General features: G+C 45.5%; 2 protein-coding genes across 9 annotated transcripts in view; one reads left to right on the top strand and one right to left on the bottom strand.

Annotated features, from left to right (window-relative positions):
• DNAI1 (dynein axonemal intermediate chain 1) overlaps positions 1–21,104 on the bottom strand; it is a 101,122-nt gene that overhangs the window by 31,745 nt on the left and 48,273 nt on the right. For 4 of the 5 annotated variants that reach the window (XM_054726704.1, XM_054726703.1, XM_054726705.1 and 1 more), the window contains one exon: positions 1,283–1,315. In XM_054726704.1, the coding sequence (XP_054582679.1) occupies positions 1,283–1,315 (33 nt within the window). Of the gene's footprint in view, positions 1–1,282; positions 1,316–18,350; positions 18,573–21,104 lie in introns of those variants that run through there. The other variant, XM_008141966.3, reaches the window with a different exon arrangement.
• Positions 18,777–21,104, top strand: part of FAM219A (family with sequence similarity 219 member A) — a 50,390-nt gene continuing 48,062 nt past the window's right edge. For all 4 annotated transcript variants that reach the window (XM_008141971.3, XM_008141970.3, XM_008141968.3 and 1 more), the window contains exon 1: positions 18,777–19,210. In XM_008141971.3, the coding sequence (XP_008140193.2) occupies positions 18,794–19,210 (417 nt within the window). In that variant the 5' untranslated portion in view covers positions 18,777–18,793. The remainder of the gene's footprint in view (positions 19,211–21,104) is intronic.

The following is a 21,104-nucleotide window of genomic DNA, read 5'->3' as shown; positions in this document are numbered from 1 at the left end:
TGCCCGATCTGCTTGGGAAAGTGAGCATGCTGCAGGAAGCCCCTCATTCAGAAACCCCAGAAGCCAAGCTCTGCCCTGCTACATAGAATACAAAATATACAACAGACCACTCATGAAAGAGCCCAAAGCAAATGCTCAGGCCAGAGTTCACATTGCCTTAAAGATCATGGCCACCTCAGCCCGAGGAGTCAGGGCTTAGTGGTGGGCCCTTGGCCCCCGTGGTGGACCAGAAGAACTGGCTCCTCCTTACTGTCTCCCACACAGCCCAGAAGTTGATGGCCAGGATAAGCTGCCAAAGACAGGGCTTTATCCAGTATGAAAGGAAACCGAGCTGTTCTTTAAGCTACTTCAACTTTCATTCCTATTTTACCTTCCAATTTGCCACCTTAAGGTTACTCTTACAGCAATACTTTCAATACTTGGTAACTTTAAGCCTCATCAGATCCTTGGAGCAAAAAAATAAAAAATAAAAGAAATAAAGCAAGGACTAGAAGTTTTTCCTTTCCCTGATAGACAGTTGAACGCCTTGCCAAGGTGGTCCACGACATAATAAAAAATATTCACTGTCACAAGCAATTAAAGATGTACAAAATAAGATAATGCAGTTTTTAACTATAAAACTGGTGAAAACTAAAAATGAACACCAACCAAAAAAAAAAAGAAAAGAAAAGAAAACCAAACAAACAAAACTAATATCCAAGGTTGGTGAGGCTGTGAGAAAATGAGCACCCATAAATTATCACGCCCATAAAAGAGCAATTTGGAACTACTTATCAAAAGCCCAATAAGTGTTTATACTCTTTAAGTCAGATTTCTATGCATAGAAATGTATATTAAATAAATAACCAAATATATGCCCAAAGACTTAAATGCATGAATGTTTGTTGAAGGATTGATTGTATTAGTGAAAAGGGGGAACATCACATGGATGAACTGATTATGGTATGGCCTTAAGGAATATATAATGAAATACTATGCAGTAATTTTAAATGATGCTATAAAAGTATATTTATTGGCAAGGAAAGGCACTCTAATATATCATGTAAAAAGAAGATTATAAAATAACATATACAGTTTGAAATTCTATTTAAAAATAAATACATGTAATTTTATATATGCATGGAAATATCTGGGAGAATATAATATCATATATTAACTAAGAGGTTCCCGGGTGGTAGGTTTAAGAGTGATTTTAATGTTCTTTTTGCTCATTTGAATTTTCTAAAAAATATATAGTGCTATTTGCTTCTTGTTGAGAGATTGTGATGGTTTCAGTACTTACTCTCTTCCTGGATCCTTTGCCCGTAGTGATGCTCTGAAAGAAAGAAAACAGGAAGTAAGTCATAAGCGAATCTCCCAGGGGGTGTCAGAGACAGTAATACAGGGAGGCTTCTGCCCAGGGACCTTGCAGAGAGGGGACACTGAGCTTTTCCAAATCTCAAAAACAGTCCTCTCAGTGGCAACATGTGCTTCTTAGCCCAGCCACGGAACCCTTGTATCTCAGGCAACCCCATTCCACTATCAGTGGGACTGATCCATGGAGAGCAGCCAGGTCACTTAGCACTGGGCACATCTTACTTGTAGCTACAGTTCAACAAAACCTTTTTTTAAGCCTGTTTTAAGTGCTCAGCTCTGTACTAGGCATTAAGGGGATTTTTAAGGGAAGACTAGATTCCTAAACACTTGGGATGATTGTAAGTTCTTTACGAGCATGGACTATGTTTTGTACACTGCTGGCTCATAATATAGTAGGTGTTCAAAAATACTTGTTAAATAAATGAATGAATGCCATCAAGCCCATTAGTAATCATGATCCTGAAAAAAAAAAAAATGTTTTTCCTCTCTGGGCCTAAGTTTCCTTATCAGTAAAGTGCATGGGATTGGATGTGATGACCTTCCAGTGCTAACGTGCTCAATTTTTATGTTCTCAAGAGCAGCTCGCTCAATTCAGCTTGCTAAACATTTGTTTAGCATCTATTCATGTGTCAGGCACGAAGCTAAGCAGTGGGACAAAGACGAAGAGAGATGATGTCCCTATCCCAGTTTGCTCAGGGTCTGTGGAGGGCAGAGTGCTCAGCATTTACTTACTCACTTACTCATTCAGCATATGTTCTTTTGGAAGCCTGCTCTGTGCCAGTAATAGAGATATGTACGCACAGCGTGCTGTAGGGATGCATGGAGGCACCTACCCAGCCTTAGGTGCACAAGAAAGGCTTCTAGAGGTGGAAATTTCTTAGCTGGGTATCAAAGAGCAAGTAGGGGTATCCAAGTGGAGAAAACGTTTTTCAGAAGGGCTTTTCAGAAGAATACAGCATGTGAAAAGTCAAGAGGACGACAGAGATAGTAAAAACAAACAAAAACCCTGCAGTAGCTACATAGAACAATAGGTGTTTCAGATGATCCAACAAGAGGGAGATCAGTGAAGGCTGGAAATGTGAGGGAGGGGCTCTTGGAAAAAGCCAGCCCAGAGCACTGGGGGCAAGGTAGCAGAGAAGCCAAAGGGCACATGTTGGTGGCAGCAGGGAAAGAGACCTCTGCTCCCAGCTCTCTGACTACCTGTCTGATCTTGGGGAAGTCTTTGGGCCTCAGTTTCCCAAACTGTAAACTGTGGGCATTTGACTAGATGGACTCTTACAGCCTTACATGCTAGGGTCTGTGGGAGAGGTTTTGGTGGTGGAGGGGAGAAAGAGGATTCCGGGGGGCAGGGCCGGGGGGGGGGGGGGGCGGGCGGAAGTAGAGTATGTCTCAGCTTGAGCTGAGATTGTTGCTGCTAGGGCAGGCAGCAGGATTCAGATTTCTGCCAGGTTACCAAGGTTTCCAATGATGGGAACCCTTCTCTGAGGCTAAGCTGCATGAGCCAGAAAGCTGCTTTCCCTGGAAGGGCCTCTGATCCCTACAGTAACGAGATGGAAGCGCCACAATGCCCAACAGCTTTCTGGCCCACATCAGAGCACTGGAGGGCCAATCCCAACCCAAACTGCCAGCTTTAAATAGAAAACGAGATCCAGTTACCACTGCCCCCATAAATATGTCTGTAAAACATTTATCTGGCAATAAAAGAACTGACAAGGCAATTTGAGTGTAATTGTTTTTGGCAGTTGGACATATTTCAATTAACACACTATAAAAGCCACACTATAATAAATGCAAAACAGGCCAATGAAATCAGCTACAGCCCTGACTTCCCAACCATGGCGGAGATTGAATGTCAGGCTGCCACTTTGGGCCCTTGGTCTTCAGAAGGAGAAGCCTGAGACAGACAAGCCTGAATTCCTGAGGAGTTTTTGATGATTCCTCCCAGAAGCCATCAAACCACGGAAGAAGGAAGTCCAAACTCTCCTCAGAACTCTACCATCTGGCCACAAGTCTCCGTTCCAGCCTGCTCTCCCACCCTGCATGTGCTAGGACTTGAAGATGCCCAGTGAGGCTGCTCACATTTCCTAAGCTTGGCCTGTGCTTTCCACCTCTATACTTTGCTTTGACCATTCCTCCTTCCTAGGAACGCCATCTTCCCCCTCCCCCTCCCTGCGCCCACTGTCTCTGCCTAACAAAACCCTACCCAACTAGCCTCTACTGTCCTTCATCTAACCCTGACATATTATCACCTTCCTCCTCCCTCCCTCTACTCCTCCCTTCTCACTTTGAGCAAAGCTCTGCCCCACCTTCCATTACTACCACAGGAACTGGTCAAATAGACATTCTGTTGTCTCTGGGTTTTGGTCTGCAAACAGGGACCATATTACAAAAAGGATCACAGTACTGCAGTATTATGTATAGACGGAAGCTTGGAAATTCCAGCAAGGGAGGTCCACCATTCTATACTATTAACCAAAGAATTCCTCTGCTGTTGGAGAGATCATTCTATTTGGCCAAGGAGTGATGCAGGAAGAGGAACCATGCCCCTCCACCCCTCTCCCCCACCATGGCAGCCAAATGAACCCAAGTGATCAATGGGATAACAGATGTCCCAGCCTGAATTCCTTCTTAGTAGAGCATTTATTTTTCTATTCCTGTGTGAGCATCCTAAGGGCAGCAATTGGTAACAACACAGCTGCCTAGTAGTCACTTCTCAATTCTCTTACAGGATCTGACATTGCTGAGTGCTCCCTCACTCCTTCTTGAAACTTCTCCAACTTTGTTTCCATGTCACTAACCTCTCCAATAGTTCTTCTCAACATCCTTGACCCCTCTAGGAATATGTGCTTGACCCTATAGTCTTCTTATTCTACACTCTCCTCTCTTGGGGAGTGTGTCGAATATTCCCACCCATAGCTTCATCTTCTACCTTATGGTAAAGCTCACATCTATTTCTGTAGCTTGGATTTCCCAGAACCTCACATTGAAATTGATGACAGAGTATTCAAACTCAATATCTTAAAAACTGACCTTACTATGTTTTTTATCCACTCCAATCATCATATTCTTTTTTCACCCCAAACTTCTATTTTTTTCTAGTATTTCCCATCTCACTCAGCACACCACCATCCATTCAGTCACCCAGGTTGGAAATTGGGAGCCATCAAAGAAACCTGCCTTTTCCTCACCCTCCCATTAGCATCAGATTTCAAAGTCTAACAATTCTCTTTTATATCTTTCCTAACTATCTTTTCCAGTTATACCCCTCTTAATTTAGGCCCTTACTATCTCTTGCCTAACTACATTTGATTTCCCCGACTTTAAAGATAATTATATCATTATCATCATGCTGAGCTATTGGGTACTTATTCTGGGACAGTCACTAATTTATATATTTAAATTATCTCATTTAATCTTCACAAACATCCTATGGGGCAGGAGCTACCATTATTCACATTTTACAGATGAGGAAACTGAGGCATAGAGAGATCAGGTAACTGACTAACAATAACCAGGATTTGAACCCTAACTAATCACTATTTATAAGTGATCTTTCTAAAACAAATCTGATCATGTCACTCTCCTGATTTAAAGCCTCCAAAGACGCCCTCAGTCATGAGATGAATCCCAAGTTCCCTAACAGCATCCACTTCACCTCTGACTCTTTTCTTCCCACAGCAGTGGGAGGATGCTATGGAAATAAAAGTTTTGGTCAATGTAACATGATTATTGTTGCCACCCATTGGGCATTTACCTGCACTTAGAGCTGTTTTGGTATATGACTCATAGACTAGTATAAGCAACTCATTTGTCCCTGAGCATATTTTAGGGGTAAGGAAATAAAAAATTCTTAGCTGTTCCTAATCATGAAGATTTATTTTTTTAAAGTAGGTGTACCCATGAAGCCCAAATGTGGGCTTTGAAGTCAACTATACTAGGGTTTGAGTCCCCACTCTGTTAGTTCTATGACTCTAGATTTGCCTTCTCTGAACCTCAGTATCCTTACCTTTAAAATAAGCATCATAATGACACCCTTTCAGACAACCATAGGCTTGTTAGAAGGATTAAATGAGTTGATGCACAAAAAGTTCAGAGTGTTGGCTGACCAGAGTTTGTGTCCAGTACATGATAGTTGACAGCATTATATTTCCATTTTAGGCCCTCCCTGCTCTGCCCTCAGCCACACAGGATCTATGTGGCCAGTACCCACCATAGGGATGACTAGACCCTTCACCAGTTCACATCTCCACGGAAGAGTTCAACACTGAAACATGATTGTTCCTGGAAAGAGGGGCTCTTCGAAGCATGTAAACCCACAGACAATGCATCCTTCTGCCTGGAGCCCAAGAGACTTCCTTTACCATTTCAGTTGTCTTGGTCCTTATTTTAAAACTCACTAACAGGTTTCCATTAAGCTAATTTGAAACTAAATACCTCACCAGCTTGCAGTTTCCTGTTTCTAAAAGGGTAAAAGCTCTTAGTCCCAAAGGAGCAGTAATTCACCAACAGATCTTCCTCTTACTAAACAAACTGCATTTCAACTTTCTGAGCCTAGTACAGTGTCTAAAGCACACAGAAGGCACTTAATAAGTGTAGTGGGAAGAGATCTCTAAATTTTAAAACACTTTGAAACAGGCACCATCATACACTATTTTGGAGGCGCCAACTGACACAAACTTTTTATAGGGTTATTTGAATACCTATTAAGCTTAAATGCAGATACCCCTGAACTCAGTAATTCCACCTTCTTGATATTTTTCTGTAGAAATATTCATACATATGCATAAGATATATGTACATAATTGCTCACTGCAGAATGAGAGCTTTGCAGGGTAGAGTAATCTTGGTTGTAGGTCCTTACCATTCATCACTTTGAATGTTTCTTGCACTCGCATCTGGCCTGCAAAGTTTCTGTTGAGAAATCAGCTGACAGTCATATGGGTGCTCCCTTGTAGGTAACTAACTGCTTTTCTCTTGCTGCTTTTAAGATGCTCTCTTTTAACCCTTGGCATTTTAATTATGATGTGTCTTGGTGTGGGCCTCTTTGGGTTCCTCTTGTTTGGTACTCTCTGTGCTTCCTGGACTTGTAAGTCTATTTTTTCACCAGGTAGGGGAAGTTTTCTGACATTATTTTTTCAAATAGGTTTTTAATATCTTGCTCTCTCTCATCTCCTTCTGGCACCCCATAATACAAATGTTAGTACCTTTGAAGTTGTCCCAGAGGCTCCTTACACTTTCTTTATATACTTAGATTCTTTTAACTTTTTGCTCTTCTGATTGGGTGTTTTTTGCTTCCTCATATTCCAGATTGTTGACTTGATTCTTGGAATTCTCTACTCCACTGTTGAATCCCTGTAAACTGTTCTTTATTTCATTTGGTGTATGCTTAATTTCTGATTGGTCCTTTTTCATGTCATTGAAATTCTCACATAGCCTGGCCGGCATGGCTCAGTGGTTGAGCATCGACCTATGAACCAAGAGGTCATGGTTTGATTCCTGGTCAGGGCACATGCCCAGGTTGCAGGCTCAGTCTCCAGTAGGGGTCATGCAGGAGGCAGCCAATCAATGACTCTCTCATCATTGATGTCTCTCTCTCTCTCTCTCTCTCTCTCTCTCTCTCTCCCTCTCCTTTCCTCTCTCTCTAAAATAAATAAAAACATATATTTTTTTAAAAACATAAAAAGACACATTATGTTTTGTTTTTTTGTTTTGTTTTTTAAATATATCTTATTGATTTTTTTACAGAGAGGAAGAGAGAGGGATAGAGAGTTAGAAACATCGATGAGAGAGAAACATTGATCAGCTGCCTCTTGCACACCCCCTACTGGGGATGTGCCCGCAACCAAGGTACATGCCCTTGACCGGAATCGAACCTGGGACCCTTGAGTCCGCAGGCTGACGCTCTATCCACTGAGCCAAACCGGTTTCGGCAACACATTATGTTTTTTTAAAAAAATCTCACTAAGATCCTTAAAAGCCTCACTAAGTCCCTTGAAGCTCTCATGAAGATCCTCCCCAGTCACCTGACCTGGGCACTCTAGGTACGCCCCTGTGTGGACTGTGTGCACAGCCTTGTAGTTGAGCCTTGATTGCTGTTGGCAGCTCTGGGAGGGGTTGATCTCCAGGCCAGTTGGCTGTGAGGACCATCTGCAACTACAGTGGGAGAGCTGCTGTGCAGGAGGTGAGGACCCGCTGTGAAGCAAGGCAGGCTGGTGCTAGAGCCTGGTCTTGGGCCTTTTATTGATAGGTTTGGGGCACACTGTCACCGGCTGCAGCTTGAGATTTTAGCAGTCTGAAGCTTGAGCTAGGACAGGCCATTCATATGGAAAAGCTGCTGCAAACGGCTTGGGCAGGGCTGCAATTTGGATGGAGCGGGGTCTCAGGGAATCCCCAGGGTGGAGCTAACAGTGTGCTCCAGGCAGATTGAGACTCTGATGTGGCTGCCAGTCAGCCCTGCAACAGGGGAGGTCTCAGCACAGGAACCAGGACCCTTGTGAGCACCCCTGTCTGGGAGAAAGCCACTCCTGAGTTCCTCCCCGATGCCAGACACTCCAGTTCCTCTCCCAGAGCTGCCTGGTGCTGGAGCTCAGAGGTAACAAGTCTGAGTAAGTTTGTGCACCGGCCCTTGAAATGGAATGCCTGGGTCTCCAGCAGCCTTGTGTCAGTCAGCCACAATCCCTGCTGGTTTTTACAGCCCATAGTTGCAGGGACTTCTCTTCCCAGTTCTGGAACCCTGGGCTGGGTGTCTGGTGTGGGGCTGGAACCCCTAGCTCCTCACGTGCAGCCTTTGCAGAGATGATCTCCCTCCTGATTGAAAAAGCAGCATAGCCCTAACCGGTTTGGCTCAGTGGATAAAGCGTCGGCCTGCAGACTGAAGCAGCATAGCCCTAACCGGTTTGGCTCAGTGGATAAAGCGTCGGCCTGCAGACTGAAGGGTCCCAGGTTCAATTCCGGTCAAGGGCATGTACCTTGGTTGCGGGCACATCCCCAGTAGTGGGTGTGCAGGAGGCAACTGATTGAAGATTCTAATTCTCTATCCCTCTCCCTTCCTCTCTGTAAAAAAATCAATAAAATATATTTTAAAAATCCCAACCCCTCTGACCAATCCAACAAAGGTAAACTGCATTTATTTTTTTAAAAAAAGCAGCACACATGGGTGTCGGGCCACCCCATTCCGCACCTCCCACTAGTCTCAATGTGCTTTCTTCGTTACTTCTCTAGCTGTGGGACTTCTAGTTAGCTTTCAGGTGGTTCTGAATGATAGTTGTTCTGTATTTTAGTTGTAATTTTGATGTTATTGTGTGAGACAGCGAGTACAGGCGGTTACCTACACCGCCATCTTGGTTCTTTGTCCTATTCATAATATTTTAAAATGTAAAAGCACAAATACTCATCAATGGAAATCTAATTAAATAAATTATTATGGCATAGAATGGATTATTATGCATATTATTATTTTTTTCCTTATCCTCACCTGAGGATATGTTTTTACTGATTGATTTTAGAGAGAGAGGAAGGAAGAGAGAGGGAGAGAGAGAAACATCGATTACTTGTCTCCTGTACATGCTCCGACCAGGCATCAGGGAATTAACCCATAACCTTTGTGTGTATGGGACCACTGAACCACCCAGCCAGGGCTTTTATGCATATTTTAAAAAGAATGACATAAACTTGCATGCATTGTTATGGAAAGCTCTCCAAGATGTATTATTAATTTTTTAAAGTGACAGGCATAGACCCATCTGCTTACTTTAAAAATGTGTGTATGCCTGTTGAAATGGCTGTCTTCAACAAATCAACAAACAAGTGTTGGCAAGGATGTAAAGAAAAGGGAACCCTTGCGCACTTTTGGTGGGAATGCAGATTGGTGCTGGGAAAACTGGACACAACAGGGGGATGACAATAGAAATACTTTCCAGTTATACTGGTATAGCATCTTTCAGTTTACTAAACATTTGCAAGTATATCATCTTATTTGACTCACTAATATTTTGTGGATTAATGTTGAATTTTGTCAAAATTTTTTCCTGAATCTATTGAGATGTCATCCTTTTTTTCTATTAATGTGAAGCAGTACCTTGATTTTTTTTTTTTTTAATGTTGAGCTAAGTTTGCGTTATTCAGTAAACCCCACTTGGTCTGATATATTCTTCTCTTTATAGATTGCTGGAACAGATTCACTAATATTTTGTTGGATGTTTTACATCTATGTTCATGAGGAATATTGGCCTGTCATTTTCTTTGCTTATAATAGCTTTCATTTTGTCATCATCAAATGAGTTGGGTCTTGTTTAGTTCTCCTCCACTTTCTGTGAGACTTTGTAAGATTAGTGCTATTTATTTCTTACATATTTGATACAATGAAACCATTTGGGCCTGGAGTTTCTTTGTGGAAAGGTTTTAAATTATGAATTCAATTTTTTAAAATAGGTATGGTGTTTTCATATTTTCCATTTCTTTCTGTGTCACTTAAGGTAAATTGTGTTTTTTTAAGAAATTTATTCATTCCATCTAAATTTTTAAATGTATTGACATAAAGTTGCTGATAATATTCCCTATTAAGGATATTAATCCTTTTTAATGTCTGAGGATTTATAGTGATATCTCATTTTTCATCCCTAATATTGGCTGTTGTACTTTCTTTTTTATCTTGATAAGCCTTGCTAGGTTTTACCAATTTTATTAATCTTTTCAAAGAACCAACTCTGGTTTTGTTAATTTTCTCTATTATTTTTCTCATTGTTTCTATGAAATAATAAAATAAGTGAATAAGTCAATAAAATAAATGGAATTGATTAAATAAATCTTGCTTTTATTACTTTGGATTTAATTTGCTCATCTTTCCCTATTTTCTTAAGGTAGAAACTTAGAACATTAATTTTAAATATTTCTTCTTTTCTACAATAGGCATTTAAAGCTATATATTTCCATTAAGCACAACTTTTGCAGCTCCCCACAATTTGTGATGTTATATATTCACTAGAGGCCCGGTGCATGAAATTTGTGCATGGGTAGGGTCCCTAGGCCTGGCTGGCGATCAGAGCCTCTCCCGCCTCCACAGTAGCACTAAGAAGCAGTGAGCAGGCAGGCAGTAAGAAGCAAGGGTCCTGAACTGCAAGAGGGATGTCTGACTGCTAGCTTAGACCCGCTCCCCATGGGATTGAACCCGCAACCAAGGTACGTGCCCTTGGCTGGCAATCAAACTCATGACCCTTCAGTCTGCGGGCCCAGGCTCTAACCACTGAGAAAAACTGTCCTAGACTGTAGTATGTATCTTTTCATCATTCATTTATTTACTCAATAAATTCATTCAGTCATTACTCATTCATCCAGTATTTATTAGCACTGACTATGTGCTAGATACTAGGATAATAGCTAAAGAAGAACCAAGGTTGAGTTAATCCCACTTCAAGGGTTCTCAACCTAGGAGGTGAGATAAATGGAGCACATAAGACCACCATACAAACCAGAATCCAGTGACTCCATAGTAGGACAAAGTATTGCGAGACACAAAGCAGTGAAACCAAAGTTTGATCAGTAATTGTGTCCTTTGCTTGCTTCTTCCGTACAACTCTGTCTCAGCAATTGGGAAGACTGAGTACTCCCTACAACTTCCTAAGTGACAGAAAACAATTTCATGTGGCTTGCTCACAGCTGAAGCCAGAGAATCAAAATTACTCTTCAGCATTAGCTTGCAGGCTGCAAATCCCAGGGATAAGCACAAGAGCTCTCTGCCTTTATTATTTGAGTACCTGGCATGCACTGAGTACTAACAATGTACTAGGCTCCACAGCAAACAGGGGATGAGACCAAGTTCTGGCCTCAGATGCTCACAGCTGTTTTGTAATCTGATAATTGTGCATGACAAACCTCAGACTGTAAATCTGAAAATAGCATGACTGTAATCATAACAAAATGGAACAGCCATTGGCAAAATTTGTTTTCTAGTTATCACTTCCATAAGGAATTCCATAACACTGCTAGAGGAAGAGAAGAAAAAACTCTCAACTTCCTGCCACCAAACCTCTGAATTGTCATCGTTTGCATGCAAACCTTTCTCCGTTCTCCTCTCCTGTTACACTGTTCCACCTTCTGTCCATAACTCATCCACTCCCACCTCCTCAGAGACTTGGCTCTACCCATTATTTTATCTGTCTCCTTCATCTTGAACATCTTCAATCTATGCCAGGGTTCTTCCCCTTGGCATTTAACATATTCAAGTTTCACTTTCATCTCTAAAAAATCCTATCTACGTGGTCTTTACTGCCTTTTTAGCTCAATTCAGTCTGGCTTTTACCTCTGAAATTGTATTTTCCAAGTTCCCCAATAACTTACTAATTATTCTATGCCTAGTTCTTAGCTTCCTTGAGCCCATACTGACCACATACTCTATAAACACTATAAACTCATAAACATGCTCTTCCTTAGGCTTCTAGAACATTTTTCTTCCTTTGTCTTCTAACTTCTATTCTTACTCCTTATCCTACATTTTGGACTCCTTTGTCTTTCCAAACCTTCCATCATGTCATTCCTCCTAGAAGTATTCCCTGATTCCCCCAGAATCAGTGTTAGGACCTCCTACCACATGCTTCCATAGCACCCTATGCTACTTCCCCAACCACGGTCCATCATCCATTCAATAAGCATTCATTGAGGTTAATGTGATGGCCACTGTGCTAGGAACTAAGAATACAGATGTGAGCAAAAACATCCACAGGCCCTGCTATCAAGGAGCTACAGTCTAATAAGAGACACATACAGTAATAATTACACAAACAAGTGAATAATTATACACTGTGATGCATGCTATAGAAGAAAGGATCAAGAGCAATTAGACTATATAATTGAGGAACCTTAACCCTATCATCATTAACAAGGCAGAAGGCACTGGAGTGGGTTGTAGAGATTGATGTGTGGGCTGAAATCTTAGGAGTGAGTACCTGTGTAAGGGAAGGTGTGAAGAGTGTTTCAGAAAGAGGGAACAGCACATAGAACTGAAGTACAGCGATCATAGGGAAAAGTGGTACAAGTGAAGGCTGAGAGATCCAAGTAGGCCTTGGCCCATATAGGCACCTGAAGAGTTATCTAAAAAGTTAGTCCTTGTCATAAGGGCAATGGGAAGATACTGAAGGGTTCTGAGGGAAAGATGACATAATCAGGTTGATAGTTTGAAAATATCACTTGATGCAGTGTAAAGAATAGATTGTAAGGGGTGTGAGTGGGTGAGGGGAATACCAATTACAAGGCTTTCACAGCACTCTGGGTGAGAGATGATTGTAGGTTGGGCTAGAGGGGTGGCAATGAGTATGAAAAAATTGGTTTAATTCAAGAGATATTTAGGAAGTTTAGGGACAAAGGTTTCTCTTTAGGACTTGAGAAAGGAGAGAGGTATAAGGATAATACTAAAGAGAAAAGTCACGAGAGTGAGGATATCATACTTTGGACATATAGAAACATATCAACTTCTCTTAGATTCTGCTCACCCTCTCCTGTCCTCTCTTCTATGGATCCCAGGCCTAGTCACCAGATTCAAAATCTCTGAATTATCTAATACTCTCTTTTGGCCTTGTATCTATTCTTGGCCACTCGCCCCTACCTAGTCAGCCCTCATCAAGATCAATAGTACTACAAGTATTGTCTCAGAGGGGTCTCTGGAGGGACAAAATGATCCAAAAACGTGAGTCTTTTCTTTAGCTCTTACAGGCAAGTGATGCAAAATTCTAGACTTTCAAATTTTTTATGGTAACCAACTGAGTTATAAAGAAGTACTAAAATTTGTTAGTCATAAACTAAAATTAGCTTTTAACTGGAGTTCACAGAAGACTCTAATTCAGTTCTCTACTAAGAAGTCTGGCTGCCAGGCACTATTTGGCAACTTTGCAAAGTTCCTCCTATACATACACACATGCAGCTAGTTAGAATTCTCGCAATTTTCAGGAAGGACACTTTGTTATTGGGGCATTACTAGTGATGTTTTGAGCTGGTCATGGTTTATGGTGCTTGACATTCATGCATTTTAATGACACATTATTATTCATGGAGCTTCATCATGATCAATTTAATATGCCATGAGTTATTTGATTAACCCTCTGGGGTAGAGGGATACACTTCTCTGAACTTATTTCCTGCCACTTCCCTCCTCCCATTTCCTTGCTGATCCAGAACATGTGTAGCAAGCTCCTATCTCAGGTTCTTTACACTTGCTGTGCCCTTTGTCTGGGATGCTTCCCCCCCAGATATCACATAACTAACTCTTTAATTTCCTTCAGTTCTTTCTCAATGTCACATGTATGAGGCCTTCCCTGACCACTATATTTAAATCATAATCTTCTGAATCCCTGAACTTCCTAGTCTATTTTCCTGTTTTATTTTTCTTCTTGACACCTACCACACCATCTGACAAACTTTATATTTTACTTATTTGTTTATTGGCAACTTACCTCCTAAAAGTTAAGATCCATGAAAGCAGGGGTTTTTGATTCTTTTGTTTGTTGCTCTATTACTAATACCTAGAACAGTACCTTGTACATAGCAGCACACCACAAATAATTGTTAAAGGAGAATGGCTATTTATCATCAGAATTTCTGATCTCTTAATCTCCGACACCCAACTTTTAAGGCATGGGTATATGTGGTTCAAATATTAACCATCCATAGCCCTGTCAAAGCAGATATTAACATGAACCTGGAAAAACATGCTTCTGCTGTGACATTCCCTTATTATCTCTCCCCACTTGTCTCCCCATCCCAGGTTCATCCCTTCCTATCCTTCAAACACTCAGAGCAAAATTTCCAAACAATGGTTTCCAAATTTTCCAAATTAACTCATTTTCAGAAGTTAATATATTCCAGGCATTGTGTTAGGTTCAGGAGAATGAACATGAACAAGACAAACATGATCCTTGTCATCACAGAGTTTATATTCTAGGGGGGATATTACCTGACCCTGCCTCCTGAAAGGGTACTTAATCCTTTGTAGGAGAATATGGTGGCAAACCTGAGACCTGATATATGAAGAGGAGATAAAGGAGAGATTTGGGGTGCAGTGGCATGGAGCAGGTGGTAACAGACAGAAAAGATTGTACCAGGCAGGCAGACAGACAGAGGAAACAGCATTTTCAAAGGCCTAGAGGAGAAAGAGTGGATGGCACTTTCCAGAAAGTGAGAGCAGTTCAGTGTGCTGTGGCTGTGGAATTTTCACAGAGCTATGGTGAGACCTGAAGTAGGGTAGGTAGCGAAAGCTAAACCTTGCAAGGCCTTGCAGACCATACAAAGCAAGCTGGACTTTTGGGACTTTTTCCTAAGAGCAAGAGGGAGCTACTGAAAGGTCTGATCAGTGGAGCAACAAGAACAGTGTAGTCTAAACACTTCTCTGTCCCCTAACAAACCCAACACTGATCTTCCCTCTCCACTGCAGGCATCCAAGTCATAGCTGCCTCCTTCCTAAAGCTTTTCTACTGCTCCAACCTGCATGTCTCCCTCCTCAGCTCCAGGGATCCCACTCGCTTATATTTGTATGCTTGGGTTCTGTCTCCCCTCATTAGACTGATTTGCTCGTCACTGACCCAGACTGGGCTTTACTGAAACAAGAAGGTGATGAATACAACCTCGCACAACCCAGCCTTTTCTCACACCTCACCCACCAATATTTACATTGCACTAAAACAGCTATTGAGGGTGGGGGGAGGGGGATGCATTGGTGTTTGCAGGGCCAGGTAACCTAGGTTTCTCTGCTTCCTGTCTGCAGCCACTTCTCTCTGCTCTCAGTGTAATTAGCCTCTAATGTCTCCCCTAATGGGCTATAAAAACTCATCCCAAGCTTGTTCAAACCGCAAGTGCTAGAAAAGACAAATCTAACCTGTAGTGACAGAAAGCAGATCAGTGGTTATCTGGGGTGGGGGGTTCAGGAGAACTGACTGTGATGAGGCACGGGGGAACTTATCTGGGTAGAGGAAGTGTCCTATATCTTTATTGTAGTGGTGGCTCACAAATGTACAAATTTGTCAAACCTTGTCAACATGGACAACTAAAATGGTCCATTTTATTGTATGTAAACCAGACCTCAGTAATGCTGAACTTAAAACAAACTGGACCCAGACAATAGTGTGGGGAAGGCCTGGGGTAGGGTGAGGGCTGGGTGGAGGGGGGAAAGGGGGAATAATGGAGGATATCTATAATAATAAACAAATTAAAAAACAATAAGTAGGCCCAAACACAGTACATATATGAGCTTCGAAACAAAAGTTCAGCCCTAACCGGTTTGGCTCAATGGATAGAGCATTGGCCTGTGGACTGAAGGGTCCCAGTTTCAATCCCAATCAGGGGCACATGCCCAGGTTGCAGGCTTGATCCCCAGTAGGAGGCAAGCAGGATGCAGCCAATCAATGATTTTCTATCATCATTGATGTTTCTATCTCTCTCCCCCTCTCCCTTCTTCTCTGAAATCAATAAAAATACATTAAAAAAAAAAAAGTTCAACCCCAACATAAGACTAGGGCATAGCCATATGGGAAAACCAGCCTCCTCATGGTTGCAGAAATCTAAGAAATATGAGTCCACCTGCTATGCAAGCCCAGGTAAAAGATGCAAGGAACAAAGACTAATATGGAGGAGGCCAGACCAAAATACAGTATGGACAAATATTTTCTCTCCAAACCTCAAAATACTAGGCATGAGTGAGGGAAATCCTATCTAATAAAAGATTAATATGCAAATTAACCATCACTCCGCTACACCAACAAGCCATGCCCATAAGCCAATCAGGAGTGGGTATGCAAATTAACCCAACCAAGATGGCTGCGGCCACGGAGCGAGCAGGAGGTTTGGGTTTCCTGGCAATGGAGGAAGCCAAGCTTTCTGCACACCCTGGCAGGCCTAGGCCTCCACTCAAGGCTACAAAGTTTCAATTATAGAAGATAAATAAATCCCAACAAAAATGGCAGCAGCCAAGGAGCTGGAGAGAGCAGGAGGCTTGAGTTGCCCCGGCGATGGAGGAAGCCAAACTTTCGCAGCCCTGGCCTTCCTTGGCCTTCTCCACTCAAGGCTACAAAGTTTCAATTATAGAAGATAAATAAATCCCAGATACCAGGGCTTCCGCTTGGGTCGCCAGAGGGCATGGCTGGCCTGCAAACCACCACAGGCCCCTCATCCAGGCCACCCCATGCCCCAAGGGAGCCCCCACCCTGAATCCGGGACACCCTTCAGGGCAAACCAGCTGGCCCCCACCCATGCACCAGGCCTCTATCCTATCTAATAAAAGAGTTATATGCAAATTGACCATCACTTCAACACACAAGATGGCTGCCCCCATGTGGACACAAGATTGGCCAGCAGGGGAGGGCAGTTAGGGGCGATCAAGCCTGCAGGGTAGGGCAGTTAGAGGTGACCGGGCTAGCAGAGGAGGGAAGTTGGGGGTGACCGGGCCTGCAGGGAAGGGCAGTTGGGGGGGACCCAGGCCTGCAGGGGAGAGTTGGGGGGACCAGGCCTGCAGGGGAAGGCAGTTAGGGGTGACCAGGCCTGCAGGGGAGGGCAGTTAGGGGCAATCAGGCTGGCAAGGCAGCAGTTAGGCATCAATCAGGCTGGCAGGGGAGTGGTTAAGGGGTGATCAGGCTGGCAGGCAGAAGTGGTTAGGGGCAATCAGGAAGGCAGGCAGGCGAGCAGTTGGGAGCCAGCAGTACTGGATTGTGAGAGGGATGTCCAACTGCCAGTCGGACATCCCTCAAGGGGTCCCAGATTGGAGAGGGTGTAGGCTGGGCTGAGGGACACACACACACACCCCTCCCCTCCCCCGTCATGCACAAATTTCGTGCACCGGGCCTCTAGTTTAGAATAAATACGTAGAAGTCCTGCCTCACAGAGCCAGAAACTGCATATTAGTATCAGGGTGTTAATTCATAAAAGGTTTGGGAAAAGTGATTTTTTAAAATACATTTTATTGATTTCAGAGAGGAAGGGAGATGGAGCAAGAGATAGAAATATCAATGATGAGAGAGAATCATTGATTGGCTGCACCCCACATTGGGGATCAAACCCACAACCCAGGCATATGGCCTGACCAGGAATGGAACAGTGACCTCCTGGTCCATAGTTCGACGCTTGACCACTGAGCTATGCTGGCCAGGCGGGAAAGGTGATTCTTGAAAGATCGAGTACCTTCACCACAGAGGGCTCCTCGAGAAGCTAGGCCTTACCTCACCTTCTAGGTGATGCTGGGGAGGAAAGCTCTCTGTGCTGAGTGGGTAAGGGGGGTGACTCTTAGGTTTCCTGTCAGAAGGTATGACATCAGGCAACAAGAACACAAAGTTCACACAGCTGGATGGACCAGGGGTTCACAAGGAAGAGAGTCATATGAGGCTCCAGAAATAGTTGGGGGGAAATGTTTGGGGTATGCAATGTGTGAATAGGGGCAGGGATGGGAAAGAGGTCTCTTTCCTCTTCCTCTTTACCTGACCTGTCTCTCTTCACAAGTCTCCCAGCACAGAATATCTAAACCAAACTCTGGTGCATAATCTGTCCTGTGTCTCCGGTACAGTTCTCTTATACTCCCTTTGTGGGCTCCCACAGGTCTGTGTCCACACACAGCCCAGCACTGGTTCACACAGCAAAGTGCTGGAAAAATAATTTCTTTGGGACACGAATGTGAGGGTAATAGTTGTACATGTTGACCTAGTAGTGGGAGTGGGGGTGGGGAGTTAAGGAGGATGGGCTGGTCAGGATGGGTCAGTGGAGTCGAGTGAGGTAATGGAATGGTGAGGGAGGACAAGTGAAATGTAGGAAACAGTGGATCAGTGGCAGTGTGGGAGAGAAGGCTAGGATTAGTAGGAGAGAACAGGAAAGGGTCAGAGATCCTGTGGGGACACCGGCCAGGGGTCACAAGGAGAGAGAAGGTTAGGGGTCAACAGGGAAAGGAATTTGAGGGACCAGTAGGAGAGGTATGATCAGTAGTCACTGGCGGCGAAGGTCAGAGTTCTCTCGAGGGCAAGTTGGAGTGTTACCGGCTTACGTGGCTGCGGTTTGTAGGGCATCTTCAAAGACGCAGGTAGCACCTGAACACTTGGAGCGTCTACAAAACGCGCCCTTTCCTGAAGACAGGAAGCTTGTCCGTCCCCTCGACCACGCACGGGAAATCCGGATTCACTTTCACTTCAATTCCCGGTCCCAGGGGTTCTTTGGGGGGGGACAGCCGTCGTTGTGGGTCTCCCCACCTTTGCCGGAGGTAATCGGCTCCTCCCTGACGCGGTTACCTAGCAACCAACCGGCAGCCAGGACGCAGGCGCTTCTGACGCCCCCTAACGGCTTCAGGGGGTGGAGGGGCCGGGCGTGCGAGGAAGCTCAGCTCCACTAAGTCCCGCCCCCTCAGAATGACAGGACCCGCGGCCGCGCGCTTTAGTAACCCCTGCATGTGGGAGGGGCTGGGGCGCCCAGATACCGCCCCCTCATGAATAATGCACATTCAGGCGGTGCCCGGACCCGGAAGTGGAGTTGCCGAGTCACCGCAGTGGCTGAGCTGTTGACAGGAGGCGGTGGCGGAGGAGGAGGCGAGGCCCGACCAGCGGCTCTGCCCCGCCACAGCCGCGGTAGTGCTAGGCAAGCCCACGGAGCCACGCGGGCCTCAACCCGCCAGCGAAACTCCCGCCCCGCTCCCACCCGTCGGTCTGCTCGGCCGCCCGCCCGCCCTCCTCGTCCAGGGCGGCCTAGTCTGCACCACCCAACCGGCTCCTGGGGCTGCCGCCCCGCGCGGTCCCGTTGGCGTCCCTGGCCGCGCCCGGCCTGGGTTCGCTCGCTCGCCGGCACCATGATGGAGGAGATCGACCGGTTCCAGGTGCCCACCGCGCACTCGGAGATGCAGCCGCTGGTGAGGGGGCGGGCGGCGGGCAGGCCAGGGCCGGGAGGGGGCGCCGCCTGAGGAGGAGGAAGGGAATCAGGCCTCGGGAACTAAGGGAGCGCCTTCTATGGGGCAAAGAGAGCCATGAAAACACATCACTGGGGAGGGTGACCTGCAGGACCTGAAAACCGTGGGAGAATCCGCGAGGTGACCGCAAAGGAGCCTGTAAGGGCGGGGGGCACAGTCTGAGGAGGCAGGCCGAGGGAGCTACGGGGAGCTCTGTCGGGTGGAACCGAGAGGGACACAATGGTGCACACCAACGGAGGCCCGTAGCTGGGAAAGAAAGGGAACTGTCATGGAGCGCCGTGGGCGGCAGGCCCGGTAGGCTGGCTTGAGCGATGGGAAGGCGTTTAGCCCTGGAGGCCTGTGATGTTCAGAGCGGGGGAGGGGACTGGAGAGCAGTCGGCTGAGTGGTACTGGGAATAGGCTTGTAGCGGAGGAGGGGCCGGCCCGCCAGTTTGCTGGATGTGGATGGGAACGCGGGGGCAGGGATCCGTAGGGGCAGAGGTCGGTGCAGGACCCGGGAATTCCCTTTTCCGGAGGAGAGCGCAGGTAGTCTAAGCCGGCGGCACGGCAGCCGGGAAGGAGAGCGCGCAGAGACGTGATGGAGAATCTGAGGCGCGGATGAGAGGGGCTCCCGAACCGACAGGCGAGGAGGGGACAGGGCTGCGCTGGGGCCGTTTGGAAGAGCCCCCTTCATCCTAGGCCTCCGTGTTTGGAGCCCTTGCTGGGCGCCGATCCGCCCGCCTGTCCGCGATCCCGGAGTCTGGGAGGAATGATGTCATCGCTGCCGGCGCAGAGGGGATGGAAGGGGGAGGGCAACGCGGGCGCACCGCGGCCAGGCCTAGGGCAGACCGAGCCCGCTGCCCACCGCGGCGGGGGGAGAGGGGGAGCACCTGACTGGCTTGCCCGCCGCCTAGTGGAAGAGAGGCCTAGAGAGAGAGAGAAAGAAAGAGAGCGGGGATCCAGGGAGCGCCCTGGCTCTGTTCTCAGTTCGCTTTTCCTTCTCCTTTCCCCCTGGAGCCTTAGGGGGAGCTGGAAGGAGTCAGGGCAGGCCAGACACCTAAAGGTTGGGTGCCCTCTTCTCTGAGTTCTACTGGAACCTAGCAGAGCTCTCCAAGACTTGCAGATATTGGGCTCCCTAAGGCTCCTCCCTCTGTGTTAGGCCAGGAGGTGAGGAACAGGTTCTATGCTTGGGCCTCTAGGCCCCTGGCTTACAGATGGGCTTTGTGGCTTCCTGAGCAACCTGCCCATTACACCAGCCAAGACAGACGGTGGTAAGAATCCATGACCTACTCTAAGCCACACTTTTTGGGAGATGGTAGAGAGAATCATTAGAGGCTACCTGGCAGGAGATAAAAGTCACTTTCCCCCTTTTGTGACTACTTAGACAGTTCCAGAAGCCAAAAGAGAAGCTGCACAGAAGTGTACCATATTAAACTGGGGAGAGAGATGCTAGCCTGATGCCATCATTGGATTAATTAGGGGGTCAGAAAAACTTGGTGACAAGTTTATCCCATAATATTGAAGAACTTTGGGCTGGGTTAAGAGGACTTTCCTTTCTGGATTATTTTTCCAGCCAATCTGGTTTGTCAAACTAGATTACCTAAGCATCTAATCAAGAACCCAAAGGGAGGGTGGATGAAGGAGGAGGAGGAGGATGTCCAAGTGAGTCAGAAGAGTGCAATGAGTTGGTTCTTGCCTCCCATCTGGGGCTCCTGAAAAGGGAGGCAATAACTGTCCAGGGAAAGGGGGGAAGGAATCGAATCACTAGGCTCTCTCAGTAGTTCTTGGTGCCTCCATCATTGCCTAAAGTTTTTAATGATGGTTTGAGTGAGTAGTGGTTCCGGAAGACTCCCAAGCT

This window comes from Eptesicus fuscus, chromosome 15, assembly GCF_027574615.1.
Source record: "Eptesicus fuscus isolate TK198812 chromosome 15, DD_ASM_mEF_20220401, whole genome shotgun sequence".
NCBI classification, from domain to species: Eukaryota; Metazoa; Chordata; class Mammalia; order Chiroptera; family Vespertilionidae; genus Eptesicus; species Eptesicus fuscus.
This window is presented reverse-complemented; position numbering and strand designations above follow the sequence as displayed.